Consider the following 27,296-nt stretch of genomic DNA (forward strand, 5'->3'; position numbering starts at 1 on the left):
TGTACGCTGCGCTGGGACACAGAAGTGGATGTGGTCTCTGATGGTGCTTTCGAAGGTCCAGGTGCAGGGCGGGAGGCATCCGGGCCTACGTCTTGGACAGGGGATTGGCCAGCGCGTAACACAGGGGAAGAGGAGGCAGTGGTGTGACCCGTAGACACAGAATGTGGACCCAGGCGTTCGGCCTACCTATTACGGTGCTTTGATGCCATGTGGCGGATCATGCTGGTGGTGATGAGGTTGCTAGTGTTCACGCCCCTGCTCATTTTTGTATGGCACAGGTTGCAAATTACAATTGTTTTGTCATCCGAACTTTCCTCAAAAAAGCGCCAGAATGCGGAACACCTAAAACTTGTCAAGGGAGATTTCCGCAAGGATAGTTCGGGGCCTGTTTGGTGTGGCCCGCCTTCTCCCTTTGGCCACCCCACTGCCTCTTCCAGCCTGTTGCAGCGGTGCGAACCCCCCCCCTCTGTACTGCTGTCCTCGCCCGGCTTTCCACCTTCCCAGGTCGGGTCAGTGACTTCATCGTCCACCACCTCCTCTTCCACTTCCTCACTCTGCTCATCCTCCTGACTTGTTGACCTAACCACTACCTCAGTTATTGACAACTGTGTCTCATCCTCTTCATCAACCTCTTGAGACAGTAATTGCCGTTGAGTTATTGGCAACTGTGTCTCATCATCATCTACCTCATTAAACAGTAACTGCGTTCCCCACCATCATCTTCTTGTGATTGTGGATGCTCAAGAGTTTGGGAATCATGGCACAAGATCTGTCCCTTTTCAAGCGTGCTTGGCGATAGGGCCAAATCAAGGAATGGCGCAGAAAATAGCTCCTCGGAATATCCAAGTGTGGGATCACTTCTTTGCCCAGACTCTCCATGGTGGGAGGAAGGAGGATCAGGGTGAGGATTGTGTTGACCAGACTCTTGGCTACTGAGACTGGACTTTGTGGAAGACAGGGTGGTGCTTAACCGACTGGAAGCATTATCTGCTGCAATCCAACCGACCACCTGGTCGCACTGGTCTGACATCGAGAGCGCTGTCCTGCGGCGACCTGCAAACTGGGACATGAAGCTAAGTATCGTGGATGACTGTGTTTCTTGTGCTCTGGCAGCAGGCACAGTTTCACCGCGCCCAGGGCCACGGCCTCTGCGTGCACCATCAGCATCATGGCCACTTCCCCGTCCCTTACTTCTCGCCTTCTTCATATTAAATGTTATATATGCTTGAAAGTCTGTCCCACGTACAGTAGTGTAGGATTTGGAAGTGTATGCGCAAACATATTTAAAAAGGTATTTGGGATGTGGAAACGTCACACAGGAGAAATACCGCAGATAATGTCAATGCTGTCACCAGCGGCTAATGCAAAATTACAGGGAGTGTCACAGGTAATTGGGATAAGGAAATGTTATACAGGCGAGGTACCACCGGTAATGTCACTGTCCGCAGCGTCTATGCAAAAAAAAGTACACTGGATATCATAAATAAATTTGAAGCGCACACATTACACTGCAGATGTGGCCCTGGTTAGGACACTGACTGTGGAAAAAGTACACTGTATGTCAGATAAATTTTTGAAGCGCACATGTTACACAGGAAATGTGGCCCTGGTAAGGTCACTGTCAGAAGCAGACACAGTCTATTGAAAAAGTACACTGTATGTCACAGATATTTTTTGGATGTGCACACTTTAAACAGGAGATGTGGGGCGGATAATTTAACTGTCCGCAGCGGACACCGTCCGTGGAAAAAGTGCACTGGATGTCACTGATATTTTAGGGATGCGCACACTTTACACTGGAGATGTGGCGCAGCTAATGTCACTGTCCGCAGAGGCCTATTAGACGCTATTTAGCGCAAGATGCGCTAAAAATATATATTGCTGCTGTCACACACAATAGTCCTTAAAAAGGCTTTTGGGTCTCTGAAAAGTTTTTCACATAGAAATCATCCAATAACACTTTCTACGCTGGCTGTCCCTTCCTATGCCCAGCTCTCCCTGACTACGACTGAGCCGAATATGTGTATACAGCACCCAATGACGCGTTCCGGCCAGACAATCACTGTAATGCCAGCAACCAACATGGCTACGGCATTACAGTGAGGGCAGCACCGACATGCACGTTTATTGGCTGCGTAGCAGCTGTGCTGAGCAACAATGCTCAAGCCGAACTAGTCTTCGGCCAAGCATGCTCGATCAATACTAATTCTCATCACTTCTATATCACTGACATATTCCACAGCACTGTACAGACATTCTCATCTCTTATATATCACGGACATATTCCACAGCGCTGTACAGACATTCTCATCACTTCAATATCACTGACATATTCCACAGCGCTGTACAGACATTCTCATCACTTCTATATCACTGACATATTCCACAGCGCTGTACAGACATTCTCATCACTTATATATCACTGACATATTCCACAGCGCTGTACAGACATTCCCATCACTTCTATATCACTGACATATTCCACAGCGCTGTACAGACATTCTCATCCCTTATATATCACTGACATATTCCACAGCGCTGTACAGACATTCTCATCACTTATATATCACTGACATATTCCACAGCGCTGTACAGACATTCTCATCACTTATATATCACTGACATATTCCACAGCGCTGTACAGACATTCTCATCACTTATATATCACTGACATATTCCACAGCGCTGTGCAGACATTCTCATCCCTTATATATCACTGACATATTCCACAGCGCTGTACAGACATTCCCATCACTTCTATATCACTGACATATTCCACAGCGCTGTACAGACATTCTCATCACTAATATATCACTGACATATTCCACAGCACTGTACAGACATTCTCATCACTTATATATCACTGACATATTCCACAGCGCTGTACAGACATTCTCATCACTTCTATATCACGGACATATTCCACAGCGCTGTACAGACATTCTCATCACTTCTATATCACGGACATATTCCACAGCGCTGTACAGACATTCTCATCACTTATATATCACTGACATATTCCACAGCGCTGTACAGACATTCTCATCACTTATATATCACTGACATATTCCACAGCGCTGTACAGACATTCTCATCACTTATATATCACTGACATATTCCACAGCGCTGTACAGACATTCTCATCCCTTATATATCACTGACATATTCCACAGCGCTGTACAGACATTCTCATCACTGCTATATCACTGACATATTCCACAGCGCTGTACAGACATTCTCATCACTTATATATCACTGACATATTCCACAGCACTGTACAGACATTCTCATCACTTATATATCACTGACATATTCCACAGCGCTGTACAGACATTCTCATCACTTATATATCACTGACATATTCCACAGCGCTGTACAGACATTCTCATCACTTATATATCACTGACATATTCCACAGCGCTGTACAGACATTCTCATCACTTATATATCACTGACATATTCCACAGCGCTGTACAGACATTCCCATCACTTATATATCACTGACATATTCCACAGCGCTGTACAGACATTCTCATCCCTTATATATCACTGACATATTCCACAGCACTGTACAGACATTCTCATCCCTTATATATCACTGACATATTCCACAGCGCTGTACAGACATTCTCATCACTTATATATCACTGACATATTCCACAGCGCTGTGCAGACATTCTCATCCCTTATATATCACTGACATATTCCACAGCGCTGTACAGACATTCCCATCACTTCTATATCACTGACATATTCCACAGCGCTGTACAGACATTCCCATCACTGATATATCACTGACATATTCCACAGCGCTGTACAGACATTCCCATCACTTCTATATCACTGACATATTCCACAGCGCTGTGCAGACATTCTCATCACTTATATATCACTGACATATTCCACAGCGCTGTACAGACATTCTCATCACTTATATATCACTGACATATTCCACAGCGCTGTACAGACATTCTCATCACTTATATATCACTGACATATTCCACAGCACTGTACAGACATTCTCATCACTGATATAGAGCTGACATATTCCACAGCGCTGTACAGACATTCTCATCACTTATATATCACTGACATATTCCACAGCGCTGTACATTCTCATCCCTTATATATCACTGACATATTCCACAGCGCTGTACAGACATTCTCATCCCTTATATATCACTGACATATTCCACAGCGCTGTACAGACATTCTCATCACTTATATATCACTGACATATTCCACAGCGCTGTACAGACATTCTCATCCCTTATATATCACTGACATATTCCACAGCGCTGTACAGACATTCTCATCACTTATATATCACTGACATATTCCACAGCGCTGTACAGACATTCTCATCACTGATATATCACTGACATATTCCACAGCGCTGTACAGACATTCTCATCACTTATATATCACTGACATATTCCACAGCGCTGTACAGACATCACTTATATATCACTGACATATTCCACAGCGCTGTACAGACATTCTCATCACTTATATATCACTGACATATTCCACAGCGCTGTACAGACATTCTCATCCCTTATATATCACTGACATATTCCACAGCGCTGTACAGACATTCTCATCACTTATATATCACTGACATATTCCACAGCGCTGTACAGACATTCTCATCACTTATATATCACTGACATATTCCACAGCGCTGTACAGACCTTCTCATCACTTATATATCACTGACATATCCCACAGCGCTGTACAGACATTCTCCTCACTTATATATCACTGACATATTCCACAGCGCTGTACAGACATTCTCATCACTTATATATCACTGACATATTCCACAGCGCTGTACAGACATTCTCATCACTTATATATCACTGACATATTCCACAGCGCTGTACAGACATTCTCATCACTTATATATCACTGACATATTCCACAGCTCTGTACAGACATTCTCATCACTTATATATCACTGACATATTCCACAGCACTGTACAGACATTCTCATCACTTATATATCACTGACATATTCCACAGCACTGTACAGACATTCTCATCTCTTATATATCACTGACATATTCCACAGCGCTGTACAGACATTCTCATCACTTATATATCACTGACATATTCCACAGCGCTGTACAGACATTCTCATCCCTTATATATCACTGACATATTCCACAGCGCTGTACAGACATTCTCATCTCTTATATATCACTGACATATTCCACAGCACTGTACAGACATTCTCATCACTTATATATCACTGACATATTCCACAGCGCTGCACAGACATTCTCATCCCTTATATATCACTGACATATTCCACAGCGCTGTACAGACATTCTCATCCCTTATATATCACTGACATATTCCACAGCTCTGTACAGACATTCTCATCACTGATATATCACTGACATATTCCACAGCGCTGTACAGACATTCTCATCACTTATATATCACTGACATATTCCACAGCACTGTACAGACATTCTCATCACTTATATATCACTGACATATTCCACAGCTCTGTACAGACATTCTCATCACTTATATATCACTGACATATTCCACAGCGCTGTACAGACATTCTCATCCCTTATATATCACTGACATATTCCACAGCGCTGTACAGACATTCTCATCACTTATATATCACTGACATATTCCACAGCGCTGTACAGACATTCTCATCACTTATATATCACTGACATATTCCACAGCGCTGTACAGACATTCTCATCCCTTATATATCACTGACATATTCCACAGCGCTGTACAGACATTCTCATCACTTATATATCACTGACATATTCCACAGCGCTGTACAGACATTCTCATCACTTATATATCCCTGACATATTCCACAGCTCTGTACAGACATTCTCATCCCTTATATATCACTGACATATTCCACAGCGCTGTACAGACATTCTCATCCCTTATATATCACTGACATATTCCACAGCGCTGTACAGACATTCTCATCACTTATATATCACTGACATATTCCACAGCGCTGTACAGACATTCTCATCACTTATATATCACTGACATATTCCACAGCGCTGTACAGACATTCTCATCCCTTATATATCACTGACATATTCCACAGCTCTGTACAGACATTCTCATCCCTTATATATCACTGACATATTCCACAGCGCTGTACAGACATTCTCATCACTTATATATCACTGACATATTCCACAGCACTGTACAGACATTCTCATCACTTATATATCACTGACATATTCCACAGCTCTGTACAGACATTCTCATCACTTATATATCACTGACATATTCCACAGCGCTGTACAGACATTCTCATCCCTTATATATCACTGACATATTCCACAGCGCTGTACAGACATTCTCATCACTTATATATCACTGACATATTCCACAGCGCTGTACAGACATTCTCATCACTTATATATCACTGACATATTCCACAGCGCTGTACAGACATTCTCATCTCTTATATATCACTGACATATCCCACAGCGCTGTACAGACATTCTCATCACTTATATATCACTGACATATTCCACAGCGCTGTACAGACATTCTCATCACTTATATATCACTGACATATTCCACAGCTCTGTACAGACATTCTCATCACTTATATATCACTGACATATTCCACAGCGCTGTACAGACATTCTCATCACTGATATATCACTGACATATTCCACAGCGCTGTACAGACATTCTCATCACTGATATATCACTGACATATTCCACAGCGCTGCACAGACATTCTCATCCCTTATATATCACTGACATATTCCACAGCGCTGTACAGACATTCTCATCCCTTATATATCACTGACATATTCCACAGCTCTGTACAGACATTCTCATCACTGATATATCACTGACATATTCCACAGCGCTGTACAGACATTCTCATCACTTATATATCACTGACATATTCCACAGCACTGTACAGACATTCTCATCACTTATATATCACTGACATATTCCACAGCTCTGTACAGACATTCTCATCACTTATATATCACTGACATATTCCACAGCGCTGTACAGACATTCTCATCCCTTATATATCACTGACATATTCCACAGCGCTGTACAGACATTCTCATCACTTATATATCACTGACATATTCCACAGCGCTGTACAGACATTCTCATCACTTATATATCACTGACATATTCCACAGCGCTGTACAGACATTCTCATCCCTTATATATCACTGACATATTCCACAGCGCTGTACAGACATTCTCATCACTTATATATCACTGACATATTCCACAGCGCTGTACAGACATTCTCATCTCTTATATATCACTGACATATTCCACAGCGCTGTACAGACATTGTCATCACTTATATATCACTGACATATTCCACAGCGCTGTACAGACATTCTCATCACTTATATATCCCTGACATATTCCACAGCTCTGTACAGACATTCTCATCCCTTATATATCACTGACATATTCCACAGCGCTGTACAGACATTCTCATCCCTTATATATCACTGACATATTCCACAGCGCTGTACAGACATTCTCATCACTTATATATCACTGACATATTCCACAGCGCTGTACAGACATTCTCATCACTTATATATCACTGACATATTCCACAGCGCTGTACAGACATTCTCATCACTTATATATCACTGACATATTCCACAGCGCTGTACAGACATTCTCATCCCTTATATATCACTGACATATTCCACAGCGCTGTACAGACATTCTCATCACTTATATATCACTGACATATTCCACAGCGCTGTACAGACATTCTCATCACTGATATATCACTGACATATTCCACAGCGCTGTACAGACATTCTCATCACTTATATATCACTGACATATTCCACAGCGCTGTACAGACATCACTTATATATCACTGACATATTCCACAGCGCTGTACAGACATTCTCATCACTTATATATCACTGACATATTCCACAGCGCTGTACAGACATTCTCATCCCTTATATATCACTGACATATTCCACAGCGCTGTACAGACATTCTCATCACTTATATATCACTGACATATTCCACAGCGCTGTACAGACATTCTCATCACTTATATATCACTGACATATTCCACAGCGCTGTACAGACCTTCTCATCACTTATATATCACTGACATATCCCACAGCGCTGTACAGACATTCTCCTCACTTATATATCACTGACATATTCCACAGCGCTGTACAGACATTCTCATCACTTATATATCACTGACATATTCCACAGCGCTGTACAGACATTCTCATCACTTATATATCACTGACATATTCCACAGCGCTGTACAGACATTCTCATCACTTATATATCACTGACATATTCCACAGCTCTGTACAGACATTCTCATCACTTATATATCACTGACATATTCCACAGCACTGTACAGACATTCTCATCACTTATATATCACTGACATATTCCACAGCACTGTACAGACATTCTCATCTCTTATATATCACTGACATATTCCACAGCGCTGTACAGACATTCTCATCACTTATATATCACTGACATATTCCACAGCGCTGTACAGACATTCTCATCCCTTATATATCACTGACATATTCCACAGCGCTGTACAGACATTCTCATCTCTTATATATCACTGACATATTCCACAGCACTGTACAGACATTCTCATCACTTATATATCACTGACATATTCCACAGCTCTGTACAGACATTCTCATCACTTATATATCACTGACATATTCCACAGCGCTGTACAGACATTCTCATCACTGATATATCACTGACATATTCCACAGCGCTGTACAGACATTCTCATCACTGATATATCACTGACATATTCCACAGCGCTGCACAGACATTCTCATCCCTTATATATCACTGACATATTCCACAGCGCTGTACAGACATTCTCATCCCTTATATATCACTGACATATTCCACAGCTCTGTACAGACATTCTCATCACTGATATATCACTGACATATTCCACAGCGCTGTACAGACATTCTCATCACTTATATATCACTGACATATTCCACAGCACTGTACAGACATTCTCATCACTTATATATCACTGACATATTCCACAGCTCTGTACAGACATTCTCATCACTTATATATCACTGACATATTCCACAGCGCTGTACAGACATTCTCATCCCTTATATATCACTGACATATTCCACAGCGCTGTACAGACATTCTCATCACTTATATATCACTGACATATTCCACAGCGCTGTACAGACATTCTCATCACTTATATATCACTGACATATTCCACAGCGCTGTACAGACATTCTCATCCCTTATATATCACTGACATATTCCACAGCGCTGTACAGACATTCTCATCACTTATATATCACTGACATATTCCACAGCGCTGTACAGACATTCTCATCTCTTATATATCACTGACATATTCCACAGCGCTGTACAGACATTGTCATCACTTATATATCACTGACATATTCCACAGCGCTGTACAGACATTCTCATCACTTATATATCCCTGACATATTCCACAGCTCTGTACAGACATTCTCATCCCTTATATATCACTGACATATTCCACAGCGCTGTACAGACATTCTCATCCCTTATATATCACTGACATATTCCACAGCGCTGTACAGACATTCTCATCACTTATATATCACTGACATATTCCACAGCGCTGTACAGACATTCTCATCACTTATATATCACTGACATATTCCACAGCGCTGTACAGACATTCTCATCCCTTATATATCACTGACATATTCCACAGCTCTGTACAGACATTCTCATCCCTTATATATCACTGACATATTCCACAGCGCTGTACAGACATTCTCATCACTTATATATCACTGACATATTCCACAGCACTGTACAGACATTCTCATCACTTATATATCACTGACATATTCCACAGCTCTGTACAGACATTCTCATCACTTATATATCACTGACATATTCCACAGCGCTGTACAGACATTCTCATCCCTTATATATCACTGACATATTCCACAGCGCTGTACAGACATTCTCATCACTTATATATCACTGACATATTCCACAGCGCTGTACAGACATTCTCATCACTTATATATCACTGACATATTCCACAGCGCTGTACAGACATTCTCATCTCTTATATATCACTGACATATCCCACAGCGCTGTACAGACATTCTCATCACTTATATATCACTGACATATTCCACAGCGCTGTACAGACATTCTCATCACTTATATATCACTGACATATTCCACAGCGCTGTACAGACATTCTCATCACTTATATATCACTGACATATTCCACAGCGCTGTACAGACATTCCCATCACTTATATATCACTGACATATTCCACAGCGCTGTACAGACATTCTCATCACTTATATATCACTGACATATTCCACAGCGCTGTACAGACATTCTCATCACTTATATATCACTGACATATTCCACAGCGCTGTACAGACATTCTCATCACTTATATATCACTGACATATTCCACAGCGCTGTACAGACATTCTCATCACTTATATATCACTGACATATTCCACAACTGTACAGACACTCATCACTTATATATCACTGACATATTCCACAGCGCTGTACAGACATTCTCATCACTTATATATCACTGACATATTCCACAGCACTGTACAGACATTCTCATCACTAATCCAACAAAGGTGGTTCCACAGCACCAGTCACCAGACATGGGGTTCAGGATTCTAATCCCACAAAGCATGTGAGGCTGCCAATCATTCACACCAGTTGTCAGGTCACATTATCAGTCGCAGATTTCCCTATAGAAATGCTGTTTCATTTTAAAAACAGTAACTAAAATTACAGCAAATTCAAAGCATCCCAGCAAGGGAACAGCATGTGTGAACACGAAGCTGCCAGCATCCTGTTTTGGGACTGTTTCCTGCCATAACTAATTGCACCAGAAGAAAGCTGTCCCTTCATGAACCAAATCTAAAGAGGAAATCCAGCAAGTCGAGGACTAATCCTAATGTGTCACCTTTGTCCTGTTGGGACGCTGGTACAGGACACTGATCACAGCCAAGATGAGAAGCCGTGCTACAAGGAGGTCCCCAGTATGGTCCTCTGTGTGGTGATGTGAGGACCAGTCAATTATTGGCAAGGGCAGATACTGCATCCTCATGGATCTCATCATCCTCTCAAACATTAGCACTATCGAATAGACTTCCTTGTGGCACAGTGATGATCACGGCAAGGACTGCACCTGAAAATGTCTTCACTAGCCACACACACTACATATCAGGCACCCTAATGGTAGCGGTCAGGGAAAAGAAGGATCAGGCGGCCTCACGTGCTTGTACCCAAGGAAGAGGCATCTGTAGGGGACAGGAGTGTCTAGATGTGACTTATTCTCCTCATCCTACTCCATATATACATGCATGCTCGACCACACAGAGGACGAGGTGTGAAACGTGAAGGCTGGAATAGTCACAGAACTGAAATCTCTTCTGCTAGATGAAAAGCCAGTGTCAAAGACAAACCTAATGTGGAACTTCTGGAAATAACGGGCGCTGACAGACTGCTGCCCTCCTGCCCCATCTAGGCAGCCTTTCTAGCTTAGGACAGATATAGGATTATCCCCTCCAGGTTTATAGGAGATTTATCAAAGATGGTGAAAAGGAAAACTGGCTTAGTGGTCGTAGCTCTAAAAAATTACAAGGTGGAATCCGATTGGTTTCTAGGGGCAAATAAGCCAGTTTTTCTTTACACCAGTTTTGATAAATATCCCCCACTGACAGTGGATTCCCTTCCATGCATCTACTACCCTTTCAGTAAGACGACAGGCTTCGAGGACATGCTCGATTAACTGGACTATAAAGAAGGGACTTCCATCTTCATGCTCTGCTCTTCCTCCTCAGCTCCTTTCTTTCTCAGCCCCTGCCGTCCCTCCTCAGCCCCTGCCCTCCCTCATCTGCTGCCTTTCTCAGCCCCTGCCCTCCCTCCTCATCTGCTGCCTTTCTCAGCCCCTGCCCTCCCTCCTCATCTGCTGCCTTTCCCAGCCCCTGCCCTCCCTCCTCATCTGCTGCCTTTCCCAGCCCCTGCCCTCCCTCCTCATCTGCTGCCTTTCCCAGCCCCTGCCCTCCCTCCTCATCTGCTGCCTTTCCCAGCCCCTGCCCTTCTTTCTTAGCATCTGCCCTTCCTCCCCAGCCCTTGCCCTTCTCCTCAGCCCTTGCCCTCCCCTCCTCAGATGCTCTCTCAGCCCCTGCCATCCCTCCTCAGCCGCTTTCTTTCTCAGCCTCTGCCCTTCTTGCTCAGCATCTGCCCTTCCTCCTCAGCCCTTGCCCTCCTCAGATGCTCTTTCTCAGCCCCTGCCGTCCCTCCTCAGCCCCTGCCCTCCCTCATCTGCTGCCTTTCTCAGCCCCTTCAACTGCTGCCTTTCTCAGCCCCTGCCCTCCCTCCTCATCTGCTGCCTTTCTCAGCCCCTGCCCTCCCTCCTCATCTGCTGCCTTTCTCAGCCCCTGCCCTCCCTCCTCATCTGCTGCCTTTCTCAGCCCCTGCCCTCCCTCCTCATCTGCTGCCTTTCTCAGCCCCTGCCCTCCCTCATCATCTGCTGCCTTTCTCAGCCCCTGCCCTCCCTCCTCATCTGCTGCCTTTCTCAGCCCCTGCCCTCCCTCCTCATCTGCTGCCTTTCTCAGCCCCTGCCCTCCCTCATCTGCTGCCTTTCTCAGCCCCTGCCCTCCCTCCTCATCTGCTGCCTTTCTCAGCCCCTGCCCTCCCTCCTCATCTGCTGCATTTCTCAGCCCCTGCCCTCCCTCCTCATCTGCTGCCTTTCTCAGCCCCTGCCCTCCCTCCTCATCTGCTGCCTCTCAGCCCCTGCCCTCCCTCATCAACTGCTGCCTTTCTCAGCCCCTGCCCTCCCTCATCATCTGCTGCCTTTCTCAGCCCCTGCCCTCCCTCATCAACTGCTGCCTTTCTCAGCCCCTGCCCTCCCTCCTCATCTGCTGCCTTTCTCAGCCCGTGCCCTCCCTCCTCATCTGCTGCCTTTCTCAGCCCCTGCCCTCCCTCCTCATCTGCTGCCTTTCTCAGACCCTGCCCTTCCGTCTCAGACCCTGCCTTTCTCAGCCCCTGCCCTCCCTCCTCATCTGCTGCCTTTCTCAGCCCCTGCCCTCCCTCCTCATCTGCTGCCTTTCTCAGCCCCTGCCCTCCCTCCTCATCTGCTGCCTTTCTCAGCCCCTGCCCTCCCTCATCTGCCTTTCTCAGCCCCTGCCCTCCCTCATCTGCTGCCTTTCTCAGCCCCTGCCCTCCCTCCTCATCTGCTGCCTTTCTCAGCCCCTGCCCTCCCTCCTCAGATGCTGCCCTGCCTGCCCTTCCGTCTCAGACCCTGCCCTTCCGTCTCAGACCCTGCCCTTCCGCCTCAGACCCTGCCCTTCCGCCTCAGACCCTGCCCTTCCGCCTCAGACCCTGCCCTTCCGCCTCAGACCCTGCCCTTCCGCCTCAGACCCTGCCCTTCCGCCTCAGACCCTGCCCTTCCGCCTCAGACCCTGCCCTTCCGCCTCAGACCCTGCCCTTCCGCCTCAGACCCTGCCCTTCCGTCTCAGACCCTGCCCTTCCGTCTCAGACCCTGCCCTTCCGTCTCAGACCCTGCCCTTCCGCCTCAGACCCTGCCTTTCCGCCTCAGACCCTGCCTTTCCGCCTCAGACCCTGCCCTTCCGCCTCAGACCCTGCCCTTCCGTCTCAGACCCTGCCCTTCCGTCTCAGACCCTGCCCTTCCGTCTCAGACCCTGCCCCTCTTTCTTAGCTTCTAACCTTGCATGTTTCAGGGGGTTTATTTTATGCTGAACTCTTGTAGAGACATCTGGTGGTAAGTAGAGGGCGCCACTATAACAGCAGGTGGAAGCTGCAGGCAGAGAAGACACGCACGCGCCCGATCTGTCAGGTTAGGCTTTTATTTCATTAGATTGGATATAACAGAGGATTTTAGTGTTAACAATGACAGTACTGCACAAACAGGGGTCCAGCTGCCACTCGGGTGCGTGTTCCAGGACACCGCACACACCATTCATACACTGGCATGCTCTGGTATACCAGCTCATCACATAGACCAGTCATACATCAGTGTGTTCCAGAACTAGGGTATATCAGCGTTTCACGCACAGCAGCTTCTATATGACACATGTCTGATCGCTCACATACATGGTCTAAGCAAACATGGGAGAGAGGGTCAGCTGGATCAGAAACCGTTTCCAAACCTCAATCTCACAATGTATTAAATTATATAAAGAGAAAAGGTGCAATAAATACAACTACAACTGTAAATAACCTTATGGGGCTCTCAGATGTTACCCTCTGCCGCGGGAACCTTCCGCTGGCTGAATTCTAGAGGCGTAGAGTTATAGTAATTCTGGAGAAACATCTCCATCCTGCTTTCATCCAAGGAACACGCAACATGAACAGAGACCAGGGTTTGCTTCGATGTAGTGTTATCACACACAGAGCAGCAGCTACATGGTTTAGTGCCGCGTTATCCTCCAACCGCGGCGAGGTGACTGCACGCTGGGGGTGTTAATGACGCACCACCACTGTACCAAGGTGCAAACCCAGGTCACAGCTGCATGGGTTCACACCAAGTAGAGTGGGGTCGCATCACAAATGTCTTGATGCTAAGAACGGCAACGTCAAGATCAGCACCAGTAAGGGACTCATTGGGACTGCAGAATGAAGTCAGATTTTGGTCATCACTGGCAGGTTCCCACATCAGGCCACTATTGAAATCTGCTATGCTAGTGGCTTTTAAGATGCGGGGCAATAGAGCCCCCATTCTGCTCTGCATGGCGTGCTGAAGAACTACACGTCATCCACCAGAAGAGGGACGGCTCTGCCCCAGGCCAGAGGTCATCGATGGAAGGTGGACACTGTGCTATCAAAACTACGAGGTCATGACTGCTCCAATAGATGCCATGTGGGAGCAGTCCGAAAACTGAGTTTTCAGGCTGCACACGCGTGATATTAATGTGTTAGACGTTACACCACACAGACACATTATCTACACAAGCACAATAACAACCTCCCAAAGACAAGGTCCCGGCAGATTTCGGTCGCCTTATTGCTCTTCAGAAGGCCTCATACAGGGTCCTGGTATTCCAGAGGTAACCCCATCACTAGAGTGTCTTTCTGCCCTTACAATAGCGGGATACAAGACTAAAGAACATACATGCTGCACCCAGCAGACCGCGCAGGGCGGGGGCAGATGTCACAGAAGAGTCAAGGTGTCTGTCCTCCAGGACGCTTGGTTTTGAAGGAGCCGATCAGGGACTGCACTCCTCTTCGGACACTGGAGCCGACGCGGCGGGCAACTGAGTCAGGAGGAGCGGGCAGACAGGAGACGCTCTGAGGCCGCGCGTCCAAGCACTTCTGATATCGCAGCTGAGGAAAACAGAGAGAAGGTTAGAGCGAGGAGGGAGCAGAGACTGAGAACGACCCTGGGAGGCAGAGATGATGAGGATTGTAATCCTATAATGATTACTACAAGGCCGGAGCGGGGACAGCCAGAAATGATGAGGATTGTAATCCTATAATGATTACTACAAGGCCGGAGCGGGGACAGCCAGAGATGATGAGGATTGTAATCCTATAATGATTACTACAAGGCCGGAGCGGGGACAGCCAGAAATGATGAGGATTGTAATCCTATAATGATTACTACAAGGCAGGAGCAGGGACAGCCAGAAATGATGAGGATTGTAATCCTATAATGATTACTACAAGGCCGGAGCGGGGACAGCCAGAGATGATGAGGATTGTAATCCTATAATGATTACTACAAGGCCGGAGCGGGGACAGCCAGAAATGATGAGGATTGTAATCCTATCATGATTACTACAAGGCAGGAGCGGGGACAGCAGCGGATACAGCCAGAAATGATGAGGATTGTAATCCTATAATGATTACTACAAGGCCGGAGCGGGGACAGCCAGAGATGATGAGGATTGTAATCCTATAATGATTACTACAAGGCCGGAGCGGGGACAGCCAGAAATGATGAGGATTGTAATCCTATAATGATTACTACAAGGCAGGAGCGGGGACAGCCAGAGATGATGAGGATTGTAATCCTATAATGATTACTACAAGGCAGCAGCGGATACAGCCAGAAATGATGAGGATTGTAATCCTATAATGATTACTACAAGGCCGGAGCGGGGACAGCAGCGGGGACAGCCAGAAATGATGAGGATTGTAATCCTATAATGATTACTACAAGGCAGGAGCGGGGACAGCAGCGGGGACAGCCAGAAATGATGAGGATTGTAATCCTATAATGATTACTACAAGGCAGGAGCGGGGACAGCAGCGGGGACAGCCAGAAATGATGAGGATTGTAATCCTATAATGATTACTACAAGGCAGGAGCGGGGACAGCAGCGGGGACAGCCAGAAATGATGAGGATTGTAATCCTATAATGATTACTACAAGGCAGGAGCGGGGACAGCAGCGGATACAGCCAGAAATGATGAGGATTGTAATCCTATAATCATTACTACAAGGCAGGAGCGGGGACAGCAGCGGGGACAGCCAGAAATGATGAGGATTGTAATCCTATAATGATTACTACAAAGCAGGAGCAGGGACAGCAGCGGATACAGCCAGAAATGATGAGGATTGTAATCCTATAATGATTACTACAAGGCAGGAGCGGGGACAGCAGCGGATACAGACAGAAATGATGAGGATTGTAATCCTATAATGATTACTACAAGGCCGGAGCGGGGACAGACAGAAATGATGAGGATTGTAATCCTATAATGATTACTACAAGGCAGGAGCGGGGACAGCAGCGGGGACAGCCAGAAATGATGAGGATTGTAATCCTATAATGATTACTACAAGGCCGGAGCGGGGACAGCAGCGGATACAGACAGAAATGATGAGGATTTTAATCCTATAATGATTACTACAAGGCCGGAGCGGGGACAGCAGCGGGGACAGCCAGAAATGATGAGGATTGTAATCCTATAATGATTACTACAGTGGATTAAAGAGGATCTTTCTCCGCTCCTGACATTAGCATATAAACACCTGGCTGTGTTTTTTTATAAATTTTTATTGTTTTCAACAAAATTCACCAGGAAGAAAAGGAGATTATTCCGGATATAATAACCCTCATGTAGAGGGATGTGGCCCTTCTCTAGCACACCATTCTGTACAGTGAAAAGCTTGCCTGAGGGACACACGGTCAGCTTGTGGTGTACGTCTGCTAATGAGCGTCGTCCATCCACGGAAGAAACCAGCAGTCTTTTTATCTTTTTGTGTCTAGACATGTCATCAGATATCAGTGTAACAGTTGGCTTCAACCAATGTACGAGACCCCTCGTGTCTACCAACAAGGCCGCTATCAGAGGGGGTTTATGATCCTCAGCAAAGATATGGAAGAGTATCACCTCCGGAGAGAAGGATATCCCTTGCCCCTGTGTATCAGAAATCCAATCTACCACTTCTCTCCAAAATGTCTGCGTCTAATGGAGCAGATCGGCCTCTGCCAGCCCACATCGAGATGACTGGGGTTCTTAGAAACGCTGGGAATGTTAAAGGGATAGAAATGAAAGCGGGATTTCCTCCACCTGTCCCTGCTCTACACACCCTGCTCCATTCCTTTAAGATGTCTGCTGTTCTTGATATTTTGTGACCAGGATAGTCTCGCGTATTTCCCGTTTCCCTAAGTGTAGGTGCTGCCCTCTTATGGACATCTCCTCTGCGTCGCCATCTCTCAGTTTATTCTGCGCCTCCTATCACTTAATCCAGCTGTTTTACGGACTTCGCTCCATGCTATCACGGTATCTCCTGTAATTACTGAGGACTGCGATGGTATGGCGGATCTCCGCGTCTAACAGGTTTACCAGTGACCATGGGGGTGCTAGAGTAATAATCCAATCTAAGCCGTGTCTATATAAACAGGCTGAGCGTTGGCACGTTTAGTCCCCCAACATAAGTTTAGTCAGGGCTAAAGACAAAAAGCTGAGTGAAGCGCGTTAATACCCCGGTGCGCTCACACCACAGGTAGCGTCTGGAGAGGGTAACGTAGCTCCGGGAAACATAAGTGACATCTTCCCATAGGGGACAGCGAAGATTCTGCCATCTCTTTAGCTATAGTTTTTGTAAGGCATATCGATGACATGAGATATCGCTTATTTTCTTTCCGGATGGGCTGCTCCGTTCCCTCGCTGTGCCCCCCGTTCTGGTTTCCCACCCTGTATGTAAATCCATATCATCGGTACAGGGAGGAGGAGACGGCTAGGTTTCTCAGCTGCGATTGGCCAGCTCACAGCCATGGAGAAGGACACGCCCCCTGAGAAACTCGGCTGTCTCCTCCTCCCTGTACGGATGGTATGGATTTACAGAACGGGGGGCACCGCGAGGGAACGGAGCAGCCCATCGGAGAAAATAAATAGTAAATAAGCAGTATCACATGTGTCATCCATATGCCCTCCACGGCCAGGTAATGTCAGGAGCGGTGAAGTGATGACTATGGGGAGAGGCTGGGACGTGACAGCAGCCATCGTCCCGTCTCACGACCTCCTCTTACCATGCAGGCAGCCTGAACAGCCTCCGACAGATGTGCAGCGTTGGGTTCGCACCAGAACATGTGACAGATGAAGATTCCCGGGGCTTCTGCCATGATGAAAGCAAATGTGTGGACGTCACGTCCGACCCCCATGAAAGAAAGGAATCGGACGCGGCATTCACTGAGAGTCGCCTCCGTCTGAAAGAAAATGCACAATATGTAAGAATTCCCGCAGTGACTGGTGGAGTCATGTGACCTACGGCTAAGGATCCTGACACCATCATATCCGTGGTGCGACAGGTAGCTCCGACCCGACGCCGATATACAGCCCAATTACCCATATACTCCCCATTAACCCCTTAACGACAGCCCATTGTTTTTTTAATGGAGGGCGGTCCAGCTGCTCGCTCAGCAGCGACATCTTCTGGGTTACAGCTTCCTATTCCATAGCAGGGACCAAAGGGAACCCTTAGACTGGGTCACCGATTGAGACCAGGGGACCTCGCCACAGTTCACCTGGGCACATAGGTGTGGAAAGGCCAGAACTGGGGTTAATAAGGTATTCACACCTTAGACATCGCTGCCATCTCCTGTAAATGTCTGATAGGACGGGTCCCTATCTTGGTGGGACGGAGGCAAGAAGACCCCTATTCTGGAGATAGGATAGTACCTTAGATGGGTGCACCATCCTGTCAGATGCCATAATGTTTATGATGACAATACCCCTTTAAGGACAGCGGGCAGGATACATATTGAGATGCTGGTGGAGGGCACAGCTACCGCCTACGAGTACACGAGTCCTCATCTGTGAGCCGGCAGCCAGAACTGTCTGCAGTAGAACACCCATCATCCTCTCAATCCGGCCGCACTAGGCAGCTCTCTAAAAGCCTCCTGTCTGGGCGCTTCTACAATGGCAGACAAATCTCAGACGCACTCATTGATGAAATCAGACTGAAGGCATACACGAGGCTGGAGTATGTCTTAGAGGCCTCCATGCATTAGAGGGGCCACAGTCATCGAATACACTGCTGACCAGAGAGGCTCTTACCTGCTGGTGTAAGACGGTTACGGTCGCTGAGGCCACATTAACAATGACGGGGGTCCAGTCAGCGCGGTCGGTGCTCAGTGCAGTCTGCAGGGTGTTGTTTATCAGGTCCATTCCTACAGGAACAGAGGTACGCTGTCAATAGCCCCTGCCCCCGGGATGATGAATGTGATCAAAATACCCCCTGCCCCCGGGATGATGGGTATGGTCAGTACACCTCCTGCCCCCGGGATGATGGATGTGGTCAGTACACCCCCTGCCCCCGGGATGATGGATACGGTCAGTACACCCCCTGCCCCCGGGATGATGGATACGGTCAGTACACCCCCTGCCCCCAGGATGATGGATACGGTCAGTACACCCCCTGCCCCCGGGATGATGGATACGGTCAGTACACCGCCTGCCCCCGAGATGATGGGTATGGTCAGAATACCTCCTGCCCCCGGGATGATGAATGTGATCAGAATACCTCCTGCCCCCGGGAAGATGGATATGGTCAGTACACCCCCTGCCCCCGGGATGATGGGTAAGGTCAGTACACCCCCTGCCCCCGGGATGATGGGTAAGGTCAGTACACCCCCTGCCCCCGGGATGATGGGTAAGGTCAGTACACCCCCTGCCCCCGGGATGATGGATGTGGTCAGTACACCCCCTGCCCCCGGGATGATGGATGTGGTGAGTACACCCCCTGCCCCCGGGATGATGGATAGGGTCAGTACACCCCCTGCCCCCGGGATGATGGATACGGTCAGTACACTCCCTGCCCCCGGGATGATGGATAGGGTCAGTACACTCCCTGCCCCAGGGATGATGGATAGGGTCAGTACACTCCCTGCCCCAGGGATGAAGGATACGGTCAGTACACTCCCTGCCCCCGGGATGATGGATGTGGTCAGTACACCCCCTGCCCCCGGGATGATGGAAATGGTCAGTACACCCCCTGCCCCCGGGATGATTGATATGGTCAGTAAACACCCTGCCCCCGGGATGATGGAAATGGTCAGTAAACACCCTGCCCCCGGGATGATGGAAATGGTCAGTAAACACCCTGCCCCAGGGATGATGGAAATGGTCAGTAAACACCCTGCCCCCGGGATGATGGAAATGGTCAGTAAACACCCTGCCCCCGGGATGATGGAAATGGTCAGTAAACACCCTGCCCCCGGGATGATGGATACGGTCAGTACACCCCCTGCCCCAGGGATGATGGATATGGTCAGTACACCCCCTGCCCCAGGGATGATGGATATGGTCAGTAAACCCCCTGCCCCAGGGATGATGGATATGGTCAGTAAACCCCCTGCCCCAGGGATGATGGAAATGGTCAGTAAACACCCTGCCCCCGGGATGATGGATATGGTCAGTATACCCCCTGCCCCAGGGATGATGGATATGGTCAGTACATCCCCTGCCCTTGGGATGATGGATATGGTTAGTACACTCCCTGCCCCTGGCATGATGGATGTGGTCAGTACACCCCCTGCCCCCGGGATGATGGATATGGTTAGTACACTCCCTGCCCCCGGCATGATGGATGTGGTCAGTATACCCCCTTCCCTCGGGATGATGGATGTGGTCAGTATACCCCCTTCCCTCGGGATGATGGATGTGGTCAGTACACCCCCTTCCCTCGGGATGATGGATGTGGTCAGTATACCCCCTTCCCTCGGGATGATGGATGTGGTCAGTATACCCCCTTCCCACGGGATGATGGATGTGGTCAGTATACCCCCTTCCCTCGGGATGATGGATGTGGTCAGTACACCCCCTTCCCTCGGGATGATGGATGTGGTCAGTATACCCCCTTCCCTCGGGATGATGGATGTGGTCAGTACACCCCCTTCCCTCGGGATGATGGATGTGGTCAGTACACCCCCTTCCCTCGGGATGATGGATGTGGTCAGTATACCTCCTTCCCTCGGGATGATGGATGTGGTCAGTATACCCCCTTCCCTCGGGATGATAGATGTGGTCAGTATACCCCCTTCCTTCGGGATGATGGATGTGGTCAGTATACCCCCTTCCTTCGGGATGATGGATGTGGTCAGTATACCCCCTTCCCTCGGGATGATGGATGTGGTCAGTATACCGCCTTCCCTCGGGATGATGGATGTGGTCAGTATACCCTCTCCCTCGGGATGATGGATGTGGTCAGTATACCCCCTTCCCTCGGGTTGATATCATTACACCCCCTGTAGAGTTGCTCCAGAGACTCCCAAGCCAAGTTGCGATTCCCAGTTGCTGTGCATCTCTTACAAGAGCTAGTAGTGATATAGCTGTTCCCTACAACACGAGACGAGGCTGCGAGTTGAGGGTAAGAAGAACAACATTTATTGGTGCCACCCTTGGCCTTATATACAAGTCTCCATGGAAGGGGCCCTCCCCCGTGGACCTGATTGAGAACTGCGTGACAACCACACAGACCAATGGAAATAACCACACAATCCGGGACAGTCCCACACAATGTCTCCCCTTTGTCATAACTAGGTCAGACACTGTATGTAACCCAATCATCTCCAGACAGGAAAACCACATTGTTTATAAAAACTCCCGTACAGGACACACAATGCCTCCCCTCTGCCTGGGAGATAATCAGGTCAGAAACTGTATGTAACCCAATCATCTCAACAGACAAACAGAGGGCTTCTGTTACAGGGTCAGTACCCTCCTCCCTGCCCCCGAGATGATGGAGGCGTCATGGGGTCAGTACCCTCCTCCCTGCCCCCGAGATGATGGAGGCGTCATGGGGTCAGTATGTGGACAGTAGCCTCCTACCTGCCCCTGGGATGATGGAGACATCATTGGGTCAGTATGTGGACAGTACCCTCCTCTCTGCCCCCGGGATTATTGATTTGTCATGGGGTCAGTCTGTGGACAGTAGCCTCCTCCCTGCCCCTGGGATGATAGAGGCATCATGGGGTCAGTCTGTGGACAGTAGCCTCCTCCCTGCACCTGGGATGATAGAGGCATCATGGGGTCAGTCTGTGGACAGTAGCCTCCTCCCTGCCCCTGGGATGATGGAGACATCATGGAGTCAGTCTGTGGACAGTACCCTCCTCCCTGCCCCCGGGATGATGGAGACATCATGGAGTCAGTATGTGGACAGTACCCTCCTCCCTGCCCCCGGGATGATGGAGGCGTCATGGGCTCAGTATGTGGACAGTACCCTCCTACCTGCCCCTGGGATGAAGGAGACATCATGGAGTCAGTATGTGGACAGTACCCTCCTCCCTGCCTCCGGGATGATGGAGGCGTCATGGGGTCCGTATGTGAACAGTACCCTCCTCCCTGCCCCTGGGATGATGGAGACATCATGGAGTCAGTATGTGGACAGTACCCTCCTCCCTGCCCCTGGGATGATGGAGGCATCATGGGGTCAGTATGTGGACAGTACCCTCCTCCCTGCCCCTGGGATGATGGAGGCATCATGGGGTCAGTATGTGGACAGTAGCCTCTTCCCTGCCCCTGGGATGATGGAGGCATCATGGGGTCAGTATGTGGACAGTACCCTCTTCCCTGCCCCTGGGATGATGGAGGCATCATGGAGTCAGTATGTGGACAGTACCCTCCTCCCTGCCCCTGGGATGATGGCTGCCAGCACTAGGCTTTTAGCTCACAGTAATGGCTCCTGATCCAGACAGAACTTACCCGCAGGTTTATGGACAGAGACGTTCCCCAAGTAGAATACCTGGAAACGCTGAACAAGTTCATTCTTTGGAGCTGGAAACTCAACTGGAAGAAAACGAGAGAACAAACCTGGAATCAGAGACAGAGCTAATGAGCATTCCCCTCTGGTCACACACCTTTCCCCTCTGGTCACACCCCTTTCCCCTCTGGTCACACCCCTTTCCCCTCTGGTCACACCCCTTTCCCCTCCTCTGGTCACACCTTTCCCCTCCTCTGGTCACACACCTTTCCCCTCCTCTGGTCACACACCTTTCCCCTCTGGTCACACCCCTTTCCCCTCTGGTCACACCTTTCCCCTCCTCTGGTCACACCTTTCCCCTCTGGTCACACACCTTTCCCCTCTGGTCACACACCTTTCCCCTCTGGTCACACCCCTTTCCCCTCTGGTCACACCCCTTTCCCCTCTGGTCACACCCCTTTCCCCTCTGGTCACACCCCTTTCCCCTCTGGTCACACACCTTTCCCCTCTGGTCACACACCTTTCCCCTCTGGTCACACACCTTTCCCCTCTGGTCACACACCTTTCCCCTCTGGTCACACACCTTTCCCCTCTGGTCACACACCTTTCCCCTCTGGTCACACACCTTTCCCCTCTGGTCACACACCTTTCCCCTCTGGTCACACACCTTTCCCCTCTGGTCACACACCTTTCCCCTCTGGTCACACCTTTCCCCTCTGGTCAGACGTTTCTTCTTCGGACCACCATTACATGGGTATTCTGGTAATCTGAAGTTCTCCCACCAGGTCAAGCCTGCGCTCTGCAGCTCTATTCATCTCTATGGGACCTGATGGACACAAATGCTGTACTCGGCTATGCTATAGAAGTGAATGGAGGGCTACTGTGCATGCTGGACTTGCCACTCCATTCATGTCCGAGCCCAGAGAGGTTTGGGTTGCTGGGTAGGAACTACACAGATCGAATAGTTATCCCCATCATGTGGGTAGGGGATGACTTCAAATTACCAGAATGTCCTTTTAAATCTGCGTACACATCTGCTGCAGACGGAACCTGAAATATTTCTGAGGATTTTTATTCCAGGGCACAGAAATGATGCGGGGTGATGACTCTGGGGTCAGCACAAGGACCTCACACTGACTTAGGGGGTCAACCAGGGATCCTGACCTTGGAAAGGGACGTCCACCAGCCGAGATTGGTCCAGTAACAGCCCGTCCATGAGGGATCGAGTGGTTCTTCTTTCAGCCATTATCTGTAGGAAACAATGAGAGTTATAGCACATTCTGGTGATGAGTGGTGGTCGGAAGACCCTCTGTAGCACTCGGACGTACCCGGGAGCAGACGCTGTGCAGACCTGTCGCTATAGCCTTGGCCGGCATCTCACATCGGAACACATGACACTTCAGCAGCTGCGTCAGCTTGTCTCTCGCTACGTAAGCAAAGTCCCTGAGACGAGGAAGAAAGGCGGGCTCAATACGGTCAGACATCACTACAATCTACACTACCCCATAGACACATCATCATGCCTCCAGCATCACACGGGCTCCATAGATTCCATACCTCTCTCTGTGTCCATCAGCAGCAGAGCAAGAAAAAGCAGAGGGGAAGAGGTTTAGTCAAGAGAAAAGTGCTGGTCAAGGGGTTAAAGGAAGAGAGGGGCCCTCACCTGCCATCATCTCGCCCCACGCCCCACACACGGATGCTGACAATGGGCTGTGAGTGCAGCAGTGTCTGTCCAGAGGAGTCATAGAGCTTCAGGGAGTCATCATCCAGCACCAGCAGCATGTCTTTCCCCTGCAGGACACAAGGAAGGACATAAGGGATTCACCTCCTACAATCAAACATCTAACGCAACATCTCCTTTCGGGAATCACAGAATCTCTGCGTTTCCTCCAACCTCCACTAGATTTATGGCCCACAGCATCATCAAGGGCAGTTACTACTACAGTAAAGACCTCACCTACTCAAAGACTCTGGGCCAGAACTTACTTCTGAAACCATCTGGACTGGAGTGCTGAGAAGACTTTAGCTACCTCCAGATGGACAGTACAAAGATCTGTGGAGAACAGAGCTGATTCCATGTGGACTGTACAGAGGGTGAGGAGATCTAAGCTGCCCTTAGGTGGACAGCACGAAGATCTGTGGAGACCAGAGCTGATTCCTTGTGGACTAAACAGAGGGTGAGGAGATCTAAGCTGACCTTAGGTGGACAGCACTAAGATCTGTGGAGACCAGAGCTGATTCCATGTGGGCTGTACAGAGGGTGAGGAGATCTAAGCTGCCCTTAGGTGGACAGCACTAAGATCTGTGGAGACCAGAGCTGATTCCATGTGGGCTGTAGAGAGGGTGAGGAGATCTAAGCTGCCCTTAGGTGGACAGCACTAAGATCTGTGGAGACCAGAGCTGATTCCATGTGGACTGTACAGAGGGTGAGGAGATCTAAGCTGCCCTTAGGTGGACAGCACAAAGATCTGTGGAGACCAGAGCTGATTCCATTTGGGCTGTAGAGAGGGTGAGGAGATCTAAGCTGCCCTTAGGTGGACAGCACTAAGATCTGTGGAGACCAGAGCTGATTCCATGTGGACTGTACAGAGGGTGAGGAGATCTAAGCTGCCCTTAGGTGGACAGCACAAAGATCTGTGGAGACCAGAGCTAATTCCATGTGGGCTGTAGAGAGAGTGAGGAGATCTAAGCTGCCCTTAGGTGGACAGCACTAAGATCTGTGGAGACCAGAGCTGATTCCATGTGGGCTGTACAGAGGGTGAGGAGATCTAAGCTGCCCTTAGGTGGACAGCACAAAGATCTGTGGAGACCAGAGCCAATTCCATGTGGGCTGTACAGAGGGTGAGGAGATCTAAGCTGCCCTTAGGTGGACAGCACTTAGATCTGTGGAGACCAGAGCTGATTTCATGTGGGCTGTACAGAGGGTGAGGAGATCTAAGCTGCCCTTAGGTGGACAGCCCTAAGATCTGTGGAGACCAGAGGTGATTCCATGTGGGCTGTAGAGAGGGTGAGGAGACCTAAGCTGCCTTTAGGTGGACAGCACTAAGATCTGTGGAGACCAGAGCTGATTCCATGTGGGCTGTACAGAGGGTGAGGAGACCTAAGCTGCCCTTAGGTGGACAGCACTAAGATCTGTGGAGTCCAGAGCTGATTCCATGTGGGCTGTAGAGAGGGTGAGGAGATCTAAGCTACCCTTAGGTGGACAGCACTAAGATCTGTGAAGTCCAGAGCTGATTCCATGTGGGCTGTACAGAGGGTGAGGAGACCTAAGCTGCCCTTAGGTGGACAGCACTAAGATCTGTGGAGTCCAGAGCTGATTCCATGTGGGCTGTACAGAGGGTGAGGAGATCTAAGCTGCCCTTAGGTGGACAGCACTAAGATCTGTGGAGTCCAGAGCTGATTCCATGTGGGCTGTACAGAGGGTGAGGAGACCTAAGCTGCCATTAGGTGGACAGCACTAAGATCTGTGAAGTCCAGAGCTGATTCCATGTGGGCTGTACAGAGGGTGAGGAGATCTAAGCTGCCCTTAGGTGGACAGCACTAAGATCTGTGGAGGAGTCCAGAGCTGATTCCATGTGGGCTGTACAGTATGGGGGTCTGAGGAGATGAATATTACAGAGGGTGGCTCTAAAGAGACAGTCACTGAGGTCGGAAGCAGAATGGTTGATATCATTGCTTTTGTCTAATATTACAAAGTGTTTGGTGTGGTAAATGACTTCTGGCGGGAGGTGCTGCTGAGGGGACCTACCTGCCTTAGGCTCTGGTTGTGAAGAGAAAGCTGTCGAATGCAGCTATTCACGGCCACACTACTCCGTCCTGGGGCCAAGTCCTCCTCTGTCATTTCAACCCAACCCAGAGAGCAAACCGGGAACCTCTGTAAGAGACCATGAGCAAGATTCAGAGACTGTCAACAAGAGATTCACAGAGGAGGAGACCTCACAACAGTACACGGCAAAAGAAGCTGCACCTGTGATACATACCTGTGGCCCCGAGTCCGAGATCAGAAGTGGCCCTTTCTCTTCTTCTAAATGAACAGAGCTGAGGAGTAATAGCATATAATTA

At 48.5% G+C, this 27,296-nt stretch overlaps 1 protein-coding gene across 2 annotated transcripts in view; it reads right to left on the reverse strand.

Moving 5' to 3' along the window:
- Window positions 1-15,207: 15,207 nt before the first annotated feature.
- APBB1 (amyloid beta precursor protein binding family B member 1) overlaps window positions 15,208-27,296 on the reverse strand; it is a 37,885-nt gene continuing 25,796 nt past the window's right edge. The window contains exons 6-15 of one of the 2 annotated variants that reach the window (XM_040426693.1): window positions 27,215-27,272; window positions 26,983-27,108; window positions 24,898-25,025; window positions 24,792-24,797; window positions 24,563-24,677; window positions 24,399-24,483; window positions 23,237-23,320; window positions 19,592-19,704; window positions 18,565-18,741; window positions 15,208-15,406 (exon numbers count right to left, since the gene is read on the reverse strand). In XM_040426693.1, coding sequence (XP_040282627.1) covers window positions 15,245-15,406; window positions 18,565-18,741; window positions 19,592-19,704; window positions 23,237-23,320; window positions 24,399-24,483; window positions 24,563-24,677; window positions 24,792-24,797; window positions 24,898-25,025; window positions 26,983-27,108; window positions 27,215-27,272 — 1,054 coding nt within the window. In that variant the 3' untranslated portion in view covers window positions 15,208-15,244. The remainder of the gene's footprint in view (window positions 15,407-18,564; window positions 18,742-19,591; window positions 19,705-23,236; window positions 23,321-24,398; window positions 24,484-24,562; window positions 24,678-24,791; window positions 24,798-24,897; window positions 25,026-26,982; window positions 27,109-27,214; window positions 27,273-27,296) is intronic. The other variant, XM_040426694.1, reaches the window with a different exon arrangement.

The sequence above is a fragment of the Bufo bufo genome, chromosome 3 (genome assembly GCF_905171765.1).
Source record: "Bufo bufo chromosome 3, aBufBuf1.1, whole genome shotgun sequence".
Taxonomy (NCBI): Eukaryota; Metazoa; Chordata; class Amphibia; order Anura; family Bufonidae; genus Bufo; species Bufo bufo.